The sequence below is a fragment of the Chinchilla lanigera genome, unplaced genomic scaffold (genome assembly GCF_000276665.1).
Source record: "Chinchilla lanigera isolate Chin_1 unplaced genomic scaffold, ChiLan1.0 scaffold00019, whole genome shotgun sequence".
Lineage (NCBI taxonomy): Eukaryota > Metazoa > Chordata > Mammalia > Rodentia > Chinchillidae > Chinchilla > Chinchilla lanigera.
The window spans coordinates 16,059,502-16,075,418 of record NW_004955420.1 but is presented as its reverse complement, the minus strand read 5'-3'; the positions used below and the strand labels follow the sequence as shown (position 1 = coordinate 16,075,418).

At 43.1% G+C, this 15,917-nt stretch overlaps 2 protein-coding genes across 3 annotated transcripts in view; one reads left to right on the top strand and one right to left on the bottom strand.

The window, feature by feature from the left end:
* The window catches only part of Fgf12 (fibroblast growth factor 12), a 527,560-nt gene that overhangs the window by 235,325 nt on the left and 276,318 nt on the right, over positions 1-15,917 (bottom strand). Inside the window, exons 1-2 of one of the 2 annotated variants that reach the window (XM_013513605.1) lie at positions 5,888-6,684; positions 5,125-5,720 (exon numbers count right to left, since the gene is read on the bottom strand). The exons of the other annotated variant lie outside the window; for it this stretch is intronic. Coding sequence (XP_013369059.1) covers positions 5,125-5,323 — 199 coding nt within the window. The 5' untranslated portion in view covers positions 5,324-5,720; positions 5,888-6,684. Of the gene's footprint in view, positions 1-5,124; positions 5,721-5,887; positions 6,685-15,917 lie in introns of those variants that run through there. 2 annotated transcript variants of the gene reach the window in all.
* LOC106148323 (protein SPT2 homolog) lies at positions 5,992-10,058 on the top strand. Its single transcript, XM_013513330.1, has 5 exons — positions 5,992-6,170; positions 6,371-7,576; positions 8,097-8,276; positions 8,830-8,928; positions 9,434-10,058. The coding sequence occupies exons 1-2, from the start codon at positions 5,992-5,994 to the stop codon at positions 7,209-7,211; spliced, it is 1,020 nt and encodes a 339-aa protein (XP_013368784.1). The 3' UTR covers positions 7,212-7,576; positions 8,097-8,276; positions 8,830-8,928; positions 9,434-10,058.

Sequence of the window (15,917 nt, the reverse complement as noted above, 5' to 3'; positions counted from 1 at the left end):
AGGCTGTTTTTGAGAGTTCTCACAAAGTAAACAATAATTCTAGAAGTTAAAGTCAATAGCAAACATACATTATGATCAAGTATTTAAGGGACAGATGAGAAAAAAAAAAACCATAAATTTCCCAAACCAATATTCATAGACAAACAGCTCTCATCAAGTACATGAGCAGAGCTGTGCTACACCAATACATCTGTAACTTTTGTAAAACACAGCTCTCAGAGACAAAACTTTTACTTCTGCAGATTTTCCAAAAATTTTCCTACATATTTTTTCAAATAGAAGCACTGCTTCATTTCCTGCAAATTGTTTTTTTCTAATTCTGTTCAAGAATATCAACTTCATTAAAACTTTAAAGACTTAATCCTGAGTTATGGCTTGATGAGATCTCTGTGGGATGAAAGAAATCAGGAGATCACAGTGCCTGCTATTTTAAAGTGTTCTCACAATGGAAACGTAATTTGCTGATGAAAGTGTGCTGAGGTAGAGAAAACAGGATTAAAAACACACACACAAAGAATCAGTTTAAACCCTAGTGTGGGTTTCTGAACAGAAAAGCTTCTTGTTTTTTTTAAAAAAAAAAAAAAATATCAAGACAAGTCTCATTTAATTAGGTTGATTTTTGTATTTCAGACATGAGTCATACATTTTTAAAAAATAGAGTACTTGCTGTAAATGTAAAATAGCACCTGTCATATGAATTTATTCTTGATCTAGATATTGACCAAAGTATTTTAATTTATAAAAATCCAATTTACCTTCCCTAGATCACACGATTGAGCATTCTTTCACCTTTGCTGTCATCTCTCTTCCTGAAGGTTCTACATTCTATGGTGTTTTCTACTTTCATATGGAGGAATATGATTGAGAGCAAAATGCTCATCGAATATACTATGAAGTACTCTACACTTACCAAAATGAGTAGGTAAAATTCTGAAATAGCATAAATAACACAACTGTATAAGTAGAAAAACGAAGATATAGGAAAATAAGACACAATGAAAATAAAATTTGGTGAAATTATAACCATTTCTTTGATTTAATAGCATACATAGTTGCACAACATCACTTTTTAAAGAAAAGGGGATATAAAAAATGCTTCAATTATGAAAAGCATCTGATGGTCTTTGGTAAGGAATTATTTTTCCTCATTGATTCTGTTTAACGTTTTGGCATAAGGGAAGGAAGTAAGTTGCCCTGAAAAAAATAATAAAAACACTCAAATCACTTAAAGTAGATGGATTGAAGCTCATGTAGTTATTCTGCACTTTCTAGAGAGGCTCTTCTTTGAGAAATGAGAGTGACACTGGATGACCTCCAAGGATCGTGGCCAGACATTCAAAGATTCTATAAACACTTTCCCTTCTTCATTGCAAATGCTACCCATTACCTGATGTAACTTCTGAGTCAAAACATAAATCACTTTGGAATCAGTCATTCCTGCACATCTTTCTCTTCAAAATAAAGCAAATTCTGGAAATGAATAACCTGTGTAATTCATATGGATGTATTAAAAGCCTACGCACAGCAAATTACATGGCATCAACACTGAATTTAAATATTCTAGCAAGTCTGGCTCATGTAGGTATTTCACACATAAAGAATGACTCAAATAATGACCATATGAATGCTCCTTTCTGTATTAGAAAGTGCACAGACAGGCGTATTCTAAAGGGTTTTCCATGGTTCAATGACCTCAACCAATTTGTCAGTTCAGAGTCTCCAACATTTCATTTCCAAAAAGCTGCAGCCCACACAGTGCCTAAGGGGCTCACAAGCCTTGGCCACCTATCCCACTTCATTATTGGGTTTACTTAGATAACGCATGCTAGCTAGAGGTGGCTCTTCAAGAACTCCACTTGCTTTTCTTAGCCTGTACCTCTTTGTTCTCCACCTTACTTCCTGTATTCTACATTCTGTTCTAAATATAAGATAATATTGATAGTGATAATATTAGTGTCAACCCCTGAGGGTAGGAGAAAAACAACCCTCTACAATTATTTCCATCCTTTGAGAGAGGGACGCCCACCTCTTCCTCAAACTCCTTTTTTTTCTGTACTATGTTGTAAAGAGGACAGGCAAATTATCATCATCACCATCATCATCTCCTTCTTCATCGGCATCAACGGAATGCAGTTCTGGTTTCAGTTTTGCCACAGTCTAGCTGTGTAACTTCATATAAATCACATACTTACTATGGCTCTAGGCTTTCTCACCTAGAAATTGTGGCACAATCAAAGACTGCATCATCACAGTGTGCTCAGGGGATGGCATCTACAACATCTGATGCACTCTCTAGCTCTGCACTGAAGTGGTGTGAGGTCCTGCCTGCCAGGTCCCACATTTTCATTTGGCATGTCTATGATAATTTTAGGATGCTCACCGGGTTTATAAAGTTTCAGCATGATGCATATCAGAACTTGAAAAGAGCTAAGAAGCTGAGAGACAGTGTGTCAACCCTAAAATCAGAAACACAACCACAGCTTTTCCCATGAACTATTTGAGTTAGCCTCTCTGCCTCAGCCTTGCTCTCCTAGAAAGTCTGAACAGTGGAAGAAGTATCTCAGTGACAGAAATTGGAGTGGAGATACTTTATCAAAGCAAGATCTTCCATTTCACCACTTTAGCATTCATGACTCAATGTGTAGTTCACAAAGAGACAGGTTAGAAAGCCTAGTGTTTCAGGGAATAATGCAAATATTAAGTGATTATAACATCTAAATGCTTATAAACTAGATTCGTTCACATAATTTTTCTTTTTTGTCTTGAGCAACTTCCCAGCCAGTAAAGAATCCCCTGTGAAATTGAGATGTAGAAGGTGCTATCTCTCTATAAATAGGCTCATCCCATGCTATATGAATCATGGTTTCTGACAGAAAATCAACAGATTAATTATTTGCCTTTGTTAGTAATAATAGCACACTATCATCTTCTGAAAAAGCTTTTCTGCACCCCACACTCTCATTTTTCTATTCTGTGCTTTAGAACGAATCCCAGATCATGGTGTACAAACACATTCAGGTTGTCCTTGCCCTGGAAATGGCTCAACAGTTCCTGCCATGTCTGCCAAATTGTTCCTGTGACACTTTAGCTAAAGGAAGTCACCAGTCAGCATCCTCTTTGCCACAATGAACACTAAATAGAGAGACAGAGAGATCAAACAAACACTGAGAAATTCCCTATTTTCTCATGATACTAAGGAAAAGGTCACAGGATGTAACACACAGTCTTTCTTTTCCCCGCAAAATTAAGCCATGCAGTTTGCTCATCTGCAAAACAACTTTAACAAAGATCAAGTGAGTTCAACTTATCCATTCACAAATATAATCCACCTATACTTATTACCTTGTTTTCAGCTGAGGAGCCTGAGTAGGATCAACTCATAAATATCACATAATTATCCCAACTAGATGCAACGATGCACTTCTGGAACTGAGATGCAAGAGTCGCATTAAGCTCAGAGACTTTGAGTTCCATGTAGACCACACAAGCCCTAAGAGAAGGTTTTCAAATGATCCTTACATAACAAAACAAGAGATTTTATTTTCCCCTAACATGAATTATTTAATATTCAGAGATAGCTTTAGTTTTTGCATAAATCTTCATTTTATAAAATATACAGGCTAAAATTTATTGGATGCAAACTAACAGAAACTTTATTAGCTCCTGCCTTGGGATCATAATTATTTTTGTTTACTCCTGAAATTTACAACTGTGTTGCCACCACAGAATAATCAAATGAGCCCACTGACGTCACGTATGAGTAATGTCATGAAAGCCCAGTGGGAAATAAAACACGGTAACTTCTTTACAAAGCTTAACTGCAAATCTCTTAGCTAACTCTGAGCCCCTCTTGAAGCCAGCCTATGTGCTCCCTTCCTGAGACCCAAGAGAACCTCAGAGCAAAGGTTGCAAAGAGGCTGACCTAAGCTAGTCCACTGACCACAGACGAGTCTGCCATTGCAGATGGTGTTTCCTTGCAGTTGTTCACAGGAAGTTAGAATACTTGCATATTGCAATTCACCCTGCATGTATACCTGGAGGATCAATGGTTTGATAGAAGTTCAAATCTTAACACTCTGTTTTGATTCTCTCAGTCTGGGACACTCGCTTGGCTGGGGTGGGGATCATTACACTGAAACTCAAGACAACCAGTAAATGTTCTTTTTTAAATAAAGATACATCAAGGATTGATCATTGAAGGGGCTGGGGATTTAGCTCAGCGGCACAGCGCCTGCCTGGCAAGCGCAAGGTCATGAGTTCAATTCCCAGTACCAGAAAAAAAAACAACAAAAAAAGGCTTAATCATTGAAATGTGGGACTGCCGAAAAGCAGCAGCTCCAGAAAGGCTATGCCACGGAAACCTCCAAGAAGTCTCAAGTTTTCTTTCCACTCTCTGAAGCCAAACTGTGGATGCTCTCTTGTTCACTTAGCGTCTCAAAAGTGTGAGTCCGCAGAGGACGGCAACGGGACAGGAAAGTTTATTAGCAGAGCCCTTGGAAACCATCAAAGTGTTTGAAAGAAGAGAAGAGGAAAAGAATGTGTAAAAGGAAACGGCAGGGTGTGAGAAATGGAGGGGTTAAGAAAATAACTGGGTTCTTCAAAGATCAATACCATGTGTCCCTGGAGGAAGCTAAAAAATGAGAATAAATGAGAAAATGAGAATAAGTTCGTCTGACGTCTACCCACGTCTGTCGTGAGTTGTTAGGAGAGATACAAGAAGGAGCTTTTCTTTGCAGGTCCTCAGTGGGCAGCAGAAGTACCCTATGGATGGAGAGATGGATGGATAGACAGACAGATAGGAGAGCAGAGTGAAAGAATGCACGAATAAATGAGGCCGCTGCTGACTTCAAGGAATCTACAGGCTACTTCAGACTGGGTGCACTCATACATGTGATTCTCATCCTAGTAAAACTGTAGTCTGATTGAAGCACAAAGTGTTTTCCTGAATACGGGACAAGATGCTATTAACTAACAGGGTGGTTGAAAGAGACGTCTGGAAATGAGGGACCAGAATGGAAGAAAGAGATTCTGGTTCCCTTCCACGAACTGGGGATCCAGGTGCTTTAAGGAAGGGAAGTAGGGGTGTCTGCTTCTGGGGAGCCCACCGTCCGGGCTTCTACTGACCTGGTCTCCGCCTCACCGGCCTCTTGCGGCCGCTGCAGAAGCGTACTTTGCTGAACACCCCGAGAACATGCCTCTCACACAGGGAACGCCCGTCTTTGCTGGGGCTGGAGCGGCGCTTGGAGGCCGACACCCGGTCGCTGTTGGACTCCCTCGCCTGCCGCTTCTGCCGGATCAAGGAGCTGGCTATTGCCGCAGCCATCGCTGCTCAGCTCGGGCCCCAGGCCCCAGTCTCCACTGCGCCCTCGGGATCGCGCTCCCCCGGGGCGAGGGCAGGACCGTGGCGGCCGCGAGGGCAGGGACAGACGCGGGGCGGCAGTGCTAATAATGCCTGAGGAGGCTGCAATACGGAAAACCTGGCGCACACAAGGTTAGTCACAGCCCGGGCAGTGGCAACAAAATGTGTGGAAATCCAGATGTAAACTTGCCCAACTGCTGGCGGCGGGGGCGGGGCGGTCCCAGGCCTTCCTGCGAAGTAGACGTTTGCACCCCAAACTTGCACCCCGAGGCGATCCAAGTCCAGGGGTCAGTGGGAAGTTTGGTCACAATGCTTTCGGGGTTCCAAGTGGAAAGAATGTCCAAAATAACAAGCCGTGCCCCTGTTGGAGAGGCGCAAACGTTGCCAAGTGTCCAAAGTATAGCTACACATCCATACATAGAAAACCCGTTTACAAAGCAGTCTGTTGACCGAGGCGGGTAGCCGTGCCCCCCGGTAGAAAATACTAAAAAGTGGATAAAACGTTCCTTTACAAAACGAAACACCAACCGCAAGAGAGAGAAGGAGAGGAAGGCAGCAATTTAATTCCCTGCGGCCCGCGGTTCTGGAGATTAGGAGGTCCGTCCCGGCTGGGGCTGGGTTAGGTCTACGGAATGCATCGCGCCGGCTGCGGCTCCCCAGGGCCCGGCCGCCCGAGTTCTGGAATCCGAGAGGCGCGAAGTGGGAGCGGCTTGCAGAGTCCGGGCAGGGGCGCCGGGAGCAGGGCTCAGGCAGCTGTTTCCAGCTGCGGTGAGCGGACTCTCCTCCAGCAGCCCTGCAAAGAGAGCGGGAGGCGAGGGAGGGGGAGGGCAGGCACGAGGGAGGGGGAGAGGGAGGGAGATCCTCGAGGGCCAAGCACCCTCGGGAGAAACCCGCGACAGGCGGCGCGCGGGGTCCCAGGAGCGGGCGCTCTTTCTCTTTCCGCTTGCTTTCCGACACGAGACGGGCACAGTTGGTGATTATTTAGGGAATTCTAAATCTGGAATGACTCAGTAGTTTAAATAAGCCCCCTCTCCAAAGGCAGCGATGCCTGCCGAAGGTGTCCTCTCCGGCTCGGCGCCCACACGCCCTTACCCGGAGCTCCCCGCCATGGTCCGCCCAGGGCCGCCGCGCCGCCGCGCCGGTCTCCGCACAGGCTCGCGAGGGAGGGAAGGAAGCAGGGGGCGCCCTGGCGGGCTGGGGATCAGGTCATCGCCGCGCCGCCCGGCCCCCCAGGTTCGCGCGCCCCGGCAGGGCAGTCGGCAGCTCACGAGCAGCAGGTCAGATGGGGATCACCCGCCCGACGCGAGGCGGATCACTGGGTCCCGCGCCGCCCATCCCGGCCGAGGAAGGAAGTGACCGGCGCGCTGCGAACCCCCGCGCGTCCGCTCGGGTGGGGCAGGGGGAGGCTGAGGGCCACGCAGGCTCGCGGAGGCTGCGGCTCCGGCTCCGGCTCGGAGCTGCCCACCATGGTCTGGCGCCGGGGGCGCAGGCGACTTCCCTAGGCCGCCCGGGCCGACGGCGTGGGGTGGCCGCGCGCGCAATCCGGGCCCTGGGCGCCCGCGGCGAGGCAGAGGCAGGTGCGGGCGGCCGAGAACTCGCCCAACTTGCTGCCGCGCGGGTGGCCTCTCGAAGGCTCGCGGGGCGCCCCCCGTCGCCGCCTCCCCGGGCCCGGAAGGGGGCGCTCAGTGCAAAGTCCCATTCATGGGCTGAGGCTCAGGGCGCCGCCGCCGGCTCCGGGAGCCGGAGCGCCAGCTGGCTCCGCAGGAAACTCCAGGCGGACGTGACAACCTCCTGGGCGGCGGGTAGGACTGGGAGGCGACCGCGGAGTTCCTCCCGCGCCGCGGGAGCCTGAGTGCGCCCAGGTGGGAACGGGGGGAGGGCGAGCTCCTGGAGCGCAGGGAGGCGCAGCGCGCGAATCCAGTTCCCTTTCCTCGCGCCCTGGGCGCCTGGGGCTCCCAGCCTCCCTTCTCCTTCCTCCCTCCCCTCACCCCTCTCCCCGCTCTCTGTCTTCTGTCTCTCCCCTTTTCTCCTCTCTACGCAATCCTACGTGATTGAGGTTTGGATGAGAAATTCTCAGAGGCAAGGCGAGGGAACTGCAGCTCGGGGCTGTTCTGTCCGGTCCCTCCCCCAAAGGAAAAACACATCCTCTGGTAGGTGAAGGAGACCCTGGATGCTGGATGTGCAGAGAAGGGGTCAGGAGTAGCAGAGCTGAAGACGGTAATTCTCTCTCTCTCGCTCTTTCTCTCTCTCTCTCTCTCTCTCTCTCTCTCTCTCTCTCTCTCTCTCTCTCTCTTTCTCTGTAGCAGGTCGCATTCTCTATCTAGGAAGAAAGGAAGTAGACATTGGAGAAAGTAGCAGTGGCCTCATGTTGGGCCCTACATGTTCAGCTCATTTTTGGAGCAACAGAGATTGCGTCTGCCTCCATAGAGCCCAAATTTCTGCGTTCTGGATTGCTACAAAGCAGGCTTAGTCCCTAAGAAAAGGGAACTGGGTGAGCAGGCTGCAGCAAGTGGGGGAAGGGAGTGACATGGGCGAAGGTAGTCAACAACCTTCCGTCTTTGGAGTGCTGGCAGGTCTAGGAAACGCTTGTGAGGACAGCTGATGTTAGAGAAACGAGGGAGTCATCCAAGCTAAAAGGCAGCATGAGGGATTTTGGAAACCGGAAAGGAGTAATCACCTTTCTTTCATGCTAAGGTCTGGGACCTTAGCTCTTCAACTTGTCTTTAAATATTCGAAGTCTCTTCTTCCCTGACACTGCTCTAAGCCTTGCCTCACCGGTGTGCCAGAGAATTAAATGGATGATTTGCAAGCAGAGACAGGCCTACCTTGGAAAGATCCTCATTCAAGGCAAGGAAGATTGGAATCCGGAGGCTACTGGAATGGATAGGGGATCCAGAGACCTCCAGGAGCGCTCTAGGTATGTGCATAAACCTGTGAGCCTAGCTCATGCTCATCTGGGCAATGAGAAGGGTTGAGATGTTTGGGGGTTTCAGAATAAGCCCTGAGCCTAACCACCAACCCAAAAGTGCCTTGGATTTGGGGGCTTGGGCCTTCAAGCTGCTGGGGGACAAAGCAGGGCTGGCAGGTATCGAGTCACTGAGACAGAGAGCTGGTGGGAGGAGGAACAGAGGCGCAAGTCACCTTGAAGAAAGGGAATCCCACGTGTTAATGAGGAGCACACATCTCCCGCAGCAGTTCAGTGCTGATGAATGAGGGTGGTGGCTTCTTTCCTGGAATTCGAACGATACAGAAGACAGATGAAATGACCCACACACAGCGCTCTGCTCTGGCAGGGAAAATGGGTGCACTTTCAAAACTGCATCTGAATGGGACGAGAATGAGGGCTTAAAATCAACTGATAACACTATCAGTTAGGGACATGTTTACATTAATTTGAATGTAATTTAATTCCACAATTAAAATTATTTTTTCCCCTTGGCTATCAGTGATCTTGTCTCACTCTTGAGCAGGGCGGCCCCAGAGCATTCTGGCTGACTTTGGGGGCTCCCCGTCTTTTGCAAGTCAACATCCAATCAGAAGAAGGTCAGCTAAGGGGACGATCCAGAAAAGTAAGCAAGAAGGGGGTGCATAGTGGGGCCTTGAGGATATCCTTGCTAACTTGGAGTCTCTTTTTTATCCTCAAAATCGGGATAATGATTCTCATCTATCTCACAGAATTAAATATGCACATATAAGCCTTTTGAAAACTGCAAAATGCCAGATGAGTGAAAGAGATGATTACAGTGTTTATCATTATTTTTTAAAGAAAATGCAGGAAAATCACCTAAGATTTTTATCGTTCTTTAAAGTGCAGATTCCTTCTGATCTCTCAGAATGGGAAACACAAGACTCTACAGTTGTAGCCTGGGAGTCTGATTCTTTAACAAGTCCTCGAGGTGTCAGAGTTCTGAGAGCTTAATATATGTGCGTAATGCAGATAATACTAGAAAGCAAGTAAAATCACACTCAAGATCTGGCATAGTTCCCCAAAAGTGCAGTCCTGTGCCCTGAAAAATACAGTCGGAAAAGAGAATGTGTGTTTGCAAACCCTTTGTGTTGCTGACTTTTCTACAGGCTTGAGAGAAATTAGGATGCTTTGATACAGAAGACAACCAAGACAGAGGTGTAGGTTTGAAAGAATTGGAGAGGTAAGAGTTGAACAAACAAGTAACAGCTGCTCTTTGAAGCTCCTGTGTCTTTCTGGATATGGCAAAATCAAATTGGGTGCTTAAAGAAAGAATAAAACATCCAATGGCAGCTTTCGGAGATGGACACTGTGTTTCTGTCTTTGGATCTCTATTAAAGGAATGGGATGTTTCGGCTCTCATGGGACAAAGATGGGACATTTCCCTGGCACTGCTATGGCTACTGTCACAGTACTTTTGACCGCTGCTGACTGGCCTTGTAAACGATCTTCAGCATCACAGGAGAAGGACAGGTAAGCACAGAGAAATTTGAGAAATTAGGTAGGACCTGGGCCCATGGCTGTTGAACCCCAAAGCAATATTTCATTTTTCTGGTTGCTGTTGTTAATTCACAGCTTTTCAACCTAGGCCACTTAATCTCTTGAGCCTTTCTTCGTGGTAAGTGGAGCATTTCTAGTAGCGTGGCATTTTGAAATCAGGAAAGAAATGACATCAGACTACTGAGGACTGAAGTTAAATAACCAGATAGTTTAAAGGGTGATATATAAACTATTATCCCCAGCCCTTTTTCTTTCTTTCGTTCTTTCTTTCTTTTGTTCTTTCTTTCTTTTTCTTTCTTTGTTTCTTTGTTTCTTTGTTTCTTTCTCTCTCTTTTTTTTTTTTTTTTTTTTTTTAGAGATAGGGTCTTATCTTACTAGTTCCATTGCCCAGACTGGGCTTGAATTTGAACTCTTCCTGCCTTAGCCTCCCAGTGTGGGATTACAAACATGCACCACCTCACCTGGCTGCTATGTTTTTTGAGCAGCTGAAGAATTTGTTTTTTAACTTTGAAGCCATTATGTCTGAAACACTTCTAATTAATTTGGGGAAAGTTGCAGGATATATATGAAAGGGTTACTTATGGTTAACTCTATGCTTATGACCTACAGTCAAATAAAACATGGACAGGCTCACTCATCTTCATATTTGAAAAAGAAAATCAAAGAATATTTATCTTTTGCTTGTTCACAGTCCAGCTCTTCCAACTCCCAAATTTAACTGTTAGGATTATGTCACATATCAACTTTAAACATTGTATTGAGCACATATTGCATCTTTGTCATTTACCAAGGAGAACTCTATACACCTTTACAGTCTCCTTACCCTTAACAAAGTTTTCATATTATCACGATTCCTTTTTGGCTTTTATCTAACTCACTCACTACCCTATCCTGCTGGATAAATTAGTCAATGTTTCTAGACCACAAGTGCAAAGTAGATACACAGTAACAATACCAGCAGTATCTACCCACCTGGGCTCCCATGACAGTCACAGACTATGTAACAATAATGTAAAGTATGAGAATGAAAATGCTGTCATTGAGTTATTCCTTTGAGTCAAGTCCTGGATATAAACTAGAGACTCCTCAAAACAGAAAATTATACTTTCTGATTCATACACATCATCATTCACTCCTAGACATAATATACTTAACGAAGGCTAAAAATCTACTTGACATAAACGATTAACCTTGACATTGACCTGGCAAACTGAATTTTCATTAGTTGAATATTGTCAACGTCCTTGTCTGTTGGGTACACAAAGAAGACTTGTTCTGATTATACATCATCCTGCTTGAGATCAGGTCCCTGACTCAAAGCCTGGGGACGGTGAGCTCAGCGGGCTCTGTCACCGTAGGCTTTAGAGGTGGGGAAAGGACTTCGCTCCAGAGTTTTATCCTATACCTAGCTGCACTTCTCTTTGCTCTTCTCTGTGAGATTATTAGTTAAAATAGGCCAGCAAATGCTGGACAAACATCCACTTTCTAATTGGTGAATTCCTTTCTACAGCAAATTCATTTAGGATAATTTGTTCAGCAATTCAGCAGTTGAATTATTGTCTGTTATATGTCTGGCTTTGGTTACCTCTCAGAATAGGAAAGGGGATAGATTTCATTCCTCTTTATGGCATAGATGAAGGATAGTGATTTCCATTGTCCAAAAGGAGAAATCTGCAGTGTTTTGGAGACTGTCTGAAGATGCGCTATGTAGCTAATGTGCCCAGTGTTAAGCGTCCTGCATAATTCTAAGTGCATTGCAATTTCTGACACATTCATTCCATCCCTCAACCCTATGCAATAGCTTCTGTCATGTCTCCATTTTATAAATGAAGAAACCTGGGTACAAATAGATTGAATTGCTTAACCTAGGGCACCCAGTTGAGAATTGGGAGATACAGATTTAAACTCATGTAATTTATTTTCAGAACTTCCCTTCCATCATCTATGTTCTACTGTATGTCAATAAACTATAATACCATGAATATGTATAATCATGTAATAAATTCATAAAATAAGAATACACTCACTACTTATGTTTATGGTGTCCTTTGTTGTTTAAAACCAATCTTTGCACATATTATCTCACCACGACTCAACAGATTTGTGATTAAAGTTAAGGAGATAATAATACATAATTGTACAAACTGGGACTTAGTGGCATGATCTCCCCAAATCATACAATGAATAAAGTTCTGTAGGTTAAATTTGGGTCTTCTGATCTCAGTGCTTCTATTGCTCTAAGTTCATATAGAGAGAAAAAAACCAGAAATGCCAAATGTCCTTTTGTTCAGTAACCTGTAGCACAGTTACAAGAATGACCTTGAAGAGGTTATTCGATGATGGAGAGGAGACTACAGATGTCCTAAGTTCTCTTTTGCTGAAGCTTTTCCCTCCTTCTGGATCAGACAGCCAGGGATGGTTTTCTCACTCTCACTTATAAGAGGGTCTCTCTCAGTAATTCCAGTTCAGCTTTATAAAACAAGGCTAGGGAAGCTAAATCAAATCAGACAATAGAGAAACTTAAAAGCAGGTGACTTTAGATTTTATTTCTATTCCTAAACCAAAGGTGTGCTGGTTTGGCACATCCCACTTTTGGGATGGCGGGCACTTGATTATTTTCCTTCCCAGCTGAATGAGGGGGCGTTGAAAAGCTAGCACAACAAACCACCTATCATCTTGCCTTCCTGCAATCCCCACTCTTACTACCCCAGTGACAACCTTTCCCTCTAGAAGAGAAATGTGGCTAGACGATCCTCACTAAAACTTAAAACTCATAAGGACAAGAACAAGTCCACGTTGTTTATTTTCATATTCCCAATGCTTAAAATAGTATTTAGCATACAGCAGATAATGAACACATGAATAGTGCATCAGTGGAGTGACATGTGTAGCTCAGTGATAGAGCACACGTTTGAGATCTTGGGTTCGATCTCTTCCCCTCCCCACCCAAAAAAGAAAAAGTAAACTTCACACATCACTCCCTTATCTTTTTCAGCCAAATACACACATAAGTCATTCCATGGAGTATTTGCTGTTTGTGTCAGGAAACAAAGTCAGTTAATTCAAGAGTAGACTCCACATTTCCCGGTGGATTTTAGGGTGGTTTTGTTGTTATTGTTGCTGCTTTTTTCTTTATCAGCACCCCAGAAAATTCTCTGTGTAAATTAAATTGATTAAATAAAAGCATCTTCTGTTAAATAAAAGCAGTGATGGTGAACCTTTTAGAGCTTTCAATGTTAACAAACAGCCCTCTGTGTTATGCATGATGTAGGTTCACCCCCACTGTTCTACAGTGTTTTTAGCCAGATTTCTGCTCCACCCAACACATATCCTGTACCTAGGCCTGTATGTTAGTTTTAGTATCTTTCCTTTCCCTTTCCATTTCCTTTCCCCTTCCCTTTTCTTTCCCCTTCCCTTTCCTTTCCCCTTTTCTCTCTCTGTCTCTGCCTCTATCTCTGTGTCTGTCTCTCCGCTTCCTTCCTTCTTTTTTGTCTTAAACAAACACACCTAATATACACACGCAAATACACCCACATTCACAGAAGAAAAAGAATATACTAATAAGGCAGAGAGACATAGACATCAGAAAAAGCAAGTAACCAATTTTTTAAAGCTCAGAATGTGACTGAAATGCCCTTAAAACAGTTTGATAATCCTCACATTCATACTGCTACCAATCTTTACTGAGCTGCTCTCTTCACGGGCCATTCCTAGTTGCTGTCTTTTCTAATTTTAGATTTCAAATTTTCAGGGAATGGATCTTGTTGAAATAGCAGTCTCATACCCTATCCGGCACATGACTGATACTCAAAATGTACTATTAAAGTCATAATGAATTCATGTTTTTGTACTCTGCATGTGCATAGCACTGGACACTATAAAAACAATTGGTGAGCCCCAAATGATCCAGTGCTCACCTGTATTTGATACCAAATAAGATTTCATTGTAAATAACTGAAATATACAAGCTGGCTAGGAAAACATGTCAGAGGACCTAATGACAGTCTGGGCAAAGTAAACAATCAGGTCATTTTGGCCCTACATTTTTAGAATTCTTTGAAACCAAACTTATAGTAAAAACAGTGTGCTATTTAAATAATTTTTCCTTGAATAAAGGGACTTACTTTACCTGAGACTAAGTTTATGCACCTGTACATCACCAAGTAAACATGTAGGGTCCAAGTTAGTTAAAATAATATGTGTAAAACGTAGCACTGGTTTTTGAATCTGGGAAAAAGTATGAATAAGGAAATGAACAAATGCATGAGCAGACGAGTGGAGAGAGAGTTGGATGAATGGAGTACAAATTCTAAAAAGGTCTAAATTAGCCTTGTTAGGTTGGTGATGTAACCTTGTTAAGCAAAATAATGTAAATTATACTTAAGGTTAAAAACATTTAGAAAGCTTCCTTTTAGAATAGAAGAGAGGCAAAAAAGAAAATGTTCAGTAAATCCAGGGTAGTAAATGGCAGCATTTAGTAAAATCTCTAGTCATAAAACTACATTCCTCTGTACCTTTATTTGCAGGGTAATCCAGATAAGCAGCACCAGGAGAGCATTGGTTGAAATGGCCATGTGTTTGGGAAATTCAAAGGCTTATAGGCAGGATAGATAGATAGATGATAGATAGACAGATAGATAGGTAGATAGACAGACAGATAGATACGTGTATTTCAATGGTTAGATTTTCAGAAAGTAGGAATAAGATCATTATATAAAGGACCTTTATTTAATCAACATTTGTATCAAGAAGGAACAGTAGTCTTCTTATGTTTTCAACAGGATATTAGTATTTTAACTTGTAGTGTTAGTTGGAAGGGATTTTATTAGGTCATCAGCCCATCTTAGATAAAGTATAAACATTGTAATCAGCCAGAGAAGATAAGAGACTTCTTTAGAAGTAAGCTGGAGGACTGTCTCCTGGATGGTTGAGTATGCTAAGATATGGCAGTGAAGAAAAAGCATGATTCTTTCTCTTTATTTTGACAGTTCTCCCTCTTGTCCCTAAACAGGGTCAAGACAAGGAAATAGCCATGGCTGGTCTTTAAAAGATAAGTAACAAGAATCATTTATTATTTTCGAAGGACAAAAGTTAAGGAAAGAAAATTGTCTTCAAGATAAGTGGAATTCATTACAAAAAGAAAAACAACAGAAGCCTTCTGAGTATAATCTCTATATAAGATCAGACATGGAATTGGGGAGTGTTGACTTACAATTATTTTCCTGCAATGAATTTTGTATAGTACACTATAGTATAGTATAGTGTAGTATAGTATATACAACATCATATAGCATAGTATTTTGAATATAATACATACTGTATAAATGTATACTGAGTTCATTTTGATTTAAAAAGTAAATGTCCAGAGCAAGTAAGAATAATCTCACTTTAAACAAAAACTTAGGCATCCTTTTATTAATACTGATATCACCTTCTTACTCTGATAGCATCTTTAATAGTAGTTATAATAAAAATAAAAGATGGAAATGTCTGATAAATATGGTAGAGAGAAATGTCTTATTCTTGAAAGGGGTTTTCCTTATCCCCTTTATGTATCTAGCTCAGATGTAGAACTCCTACTTTCTGAGATGCTATTCTGATAAACCCTTGTGTAAATCCACATGATAGAAAAATAAAAATGTGGCACACGCCTGTAAGTCCAGCGCTTGAAAGGCTGAGTCAGAAGGACTGCCACAAATCTGAGGCCAGCCTGGACTGCTCAGTGAGTTCAAGACCAGCCTGGACTATACAGTGCAACATTGTTTTAAAAAATTTTTCAGAAATCAGATAAAAAGGGGCCCTGAACCTAACAAACTATATTTGAAACTCAAGGAAGATGGTGTGTTGTCCTTTCTGCTACTTGGATTTTTGGAGATTTTTCTAAGTTTCTGATTGTCAAGGGAAAAGATTTCCCACCAAACAGAATCAGGCCAGAAAGTATGCAGTACAAACATCTCATAGAAACTTCTAAAATGCAGGTCCAGATCTCTAAAATTCAAAGAATAAAATATACCAAGTTATCTAGATCAGTGGTCCCAGCATTTTTTGGCATCTGGGGTTATTTCATAGAAGAAAGCTTTCGGCGGGGGGGGG

Coding starts and splice junctions, on each gene's coding strand:
- LOC106148323 (XM_013513330.1), top strand. CDS start 5,992: ATGCATCGCGCCGGCTGCGGCTCCCCAGGGCCCGGCCGCCCGAGTTCT. Junction 6,171..6,370: donor CCCTGCAAAGAGAGCGGGAG/GCGAGGGAGGGG, acceptor GGAATGACTCAG/TAGTTTAAATAAGCCCCCTC.